Here is a 2,852-nt window from a genome sequence, read left to right on the forward strand (position 1 = left end):
TTATACAACATAACCCCCTTCTAGGTGGTTAGCTCCTTGGACAAGGGGTGTAGCCATTTTGTTGTCTGTGTCTAAGTGCCTAAGGTAACACATTGCGTGTAAGCAGTTAATGAATGTTAAGTGGAACGAAAGTGGTCTTTAATTAAATTCTGATAGAAAGAGCAAGTGATTTGTTGTAGAGTAGTAAGTGGGTTAGGATACGCAGTTTTATCCCTCACTTTATTACTAAGGCTACCTGGGTAAGTTACTTAACAAAATTCTTTATGTTCTGGCATTGCCAGAGAGAGAAAATGTTTTGTTTTGTTTTTTTCCATCTACCTTTAGAAGAAGTGATGAGAATAAATTAGAAAGCCTAATAAATTAGAAGGCTGGGTGTGGTGGTGCCTACCTGCAGTGCCTGCTACTTGAGAGGCTGTTACAGGAGAATTGCTTGAGTCCGGGAGTTCAAGGCTAGTCTGGGCAACATAGTGAGATCCTGACTCATTGAAAAGGTAGAACTTTTACATGCACTGGTATCAAAATTTGCTTTTAAAAGGACACTAAAGAATCCACATTTTGGAGTTGCCTTTTAGGGGAGAGTGTTTTCTTATGAACCATCTTGATACTTGAGCATGACCTTTCAGAAGATGCTGGTCTAGAACTGTGCTATATGTTGGCCCTGGAGGTAGCTGTAATTCTCCTTGTTCCTTGCTTGTAAAGCTTTCTAGTGGTATTGAGAGATTACAAACATCATTATTACATTTTTTTGACTTTGCATTCAAACTGCCTGTTCATACTTTGCCCATTAATGTAACTATAGCCATTGAAGCTTTTCAATGGTAAATATATCAAGCTAGTTAAATACAGTCTGTATTTACAGGCTTGAAAAGCTAATTGGAAACAGCAGTTTCCTATGAGGCATGAATAACATTGAAGAGAAGTGTAGTTTACAAAGGGTCAGGAGTATGACTACTCAGTCTAGCATGGCAATTATGTATGTAAATGAGTTAATTCAAAATTAGAGGACTCTCATTTCAGCTCTAGACTTCCTGATCAAAACAAACTTGAGAAATGAATTGTCTAATCTAGGCACTTGCTATTAGTGCCTCTTGAGCAATTTTCTGGAGTTGAAACGAATCATATGTGTATTGAAAGGCCTGTGTTTCCAAGGCCATTTTTACTAACATTTCAAAGGTGATCTCAGGAGAGGTCTAAGCTAGTTTATAGTATACCCATTTCCTGTGTAAACTATTTAATTTTAATGACTCTGCTTGTCTCACTGTTATGATAAATTTGTGTGGTAGATCACAGCCTGTTAGCTATTACTGGAAGTTTTCTGGATTTATTATAGGCCTCTCAAGTATGTAGTTTTTAACATTTTATTGGACCCCCCCCACCCCTTCCCAATTTCAACTATTAAATGCTTAAATTTGTTGTTTTGGTTATGCAGAAGTTAGTTATCAGGTTATATGGTTCCCAATGAGTGAGGAAATTGGGAAGGTTTTTTTTTTTAGTACTTGTTAACTTAGAAATGGGTTTTGTAGTTTAGCTTAAGGGCTCCAACAGCTTGTTTGAGAAGGCAGCTATGGAACTTGAGCTGTTTTTTAATGTTTTTTAATACTGCGAGTGTATTAGGAAAATTGTAACAAGTCCTTCTCTTGTTCTTTAGGACTTAAGTGAGTTTAAAGAGATGACAACATGTGTTTTCCCCAGGTAAGCTTTCTTTGAGGATTTGTCTTTCATTTAAAAGAGTCACCTGGGCACGGTGGCTCACACCTATAATCCCACCACTTTGGGAGACTGAGGTGGAAGGATCACTTGAGCCTAGGAGTTCAGAACCAGCCTGGGCAACATAGTGAAACCATATCTCTACAAAAAATAAAAAATTAGCTGGATGTGTTGGGATACATGTGGTCCAGCTACTCAGGAGGCTGAGGTGGGTAAATTGCTTGAACCCAGGAGGTCCAGGCTGCAGTGAGCCATAATAGTGCCACTGTCCTCCAGCCTGGGTGACAGAGTGAGATCCTGTCTCAAAAAAAATAAAAATAAAAAGTCATTGTAACATACGTACACAATACAAATAGGTATATAGTAATTTGTTAAAACCATTAGATCATGTTCATATAAGCCTGGAACTTACTTAATAGCTGCAATGTTGTGATGGCTTGCTTTTATAATTTATTATTGGTTTTGTTATCGAAAAATCACAGTTTGAACCGAGAGTGAAAGTAGACAGAGACTCCTTTTTTCTTATCCCTCATCTTGCTTTCTGAAGAACTGGTGAAGCCTCCTTGAGATGGCTCTTGTCTGTCTTGCATGTAGGATGTACCTGGTAACTATTGAAGTGTCCAATTGAGAATGTTCAAGAGTCAGTCAAGTACTGTCTGTCTGGCTAGAGATTTTTTTTTTCATCCACTTCAAGTTGGTGCCTTTTCCTGTTGGTGTTTTCCACAGTTACTGTTGCACCCTTGTTCTGATAGGTCACATGTCACATATCTCTCAGACATCACAGGTCAGCCATGTGGAGCCTACAGAACAAGTGTTTGTGTTTTAGGACCTGTTGAAGAGGGATAGGCGTGGTGTTCGAGCAGTTTCTCTTTCAGCTGGGCTTACTTCTGTCTTGTTACCCACTCTGTTCACATTTATATGAAAAAAAAAATAGAGAAATAGAGTTTCTGTGTGGGTTTCTCCCCACCCTCCCCTTTTGGTTTTTCTGATCTCTGAAATAGAATAATAAGAAATAAAAACAACAGCATGAAAGTACTGATTGCAGATTTTGGCCCTCCAGAAGAATTTATAGTTTACAAACCTGAGGAGTAGGAGTAGATGGTAGCAGTTTGGGAATGGTAGACCGGCACCAGTATTTGAACCAC

General features: G+C 38.6%; 1 protein-coding gene across 1 annotated transcript in view; it reads left to right on the plus strand.

The window, feature by feature from the left end:
* LOC105504639 (poly(A)-specific ribonuclease PARN-like) overlaps nucleotides 1-2,852 on the plus strand; it is a gene marked incomplete at its 3' end in the record, with an annotated part of 55,511 nt that overhangs the window by 47,245 nt on the left and 5,414 nt on the right. Inside the window, exon 12 of the mRNA XM_011932147.1 lies at nucleotides 1,649-1,692. Coding sequence (XP_011787537.1) covers nucleotides 1,649-1,692 — 44 coding nt within the window. The remainder of the gene's footprint in view (nucleotides 1-1,648; nucleotides 1,693-2,852) is intronic.

Source organism: Colobus angolensis, unplaced genomic scaffold, assembly GCF_000951035.1.
Source record: "Colobus angolensis palliatus isolate OR3802 unplaced genomic scaffold, Cang.pa_1.0 Scaffold93, whole genome shotgun sequence".
NCBI lineage: Eukaryota > Metazoa > Chordata > Mammalia > Primates > Cercopithecidae > Colobus > Colobus angolensis.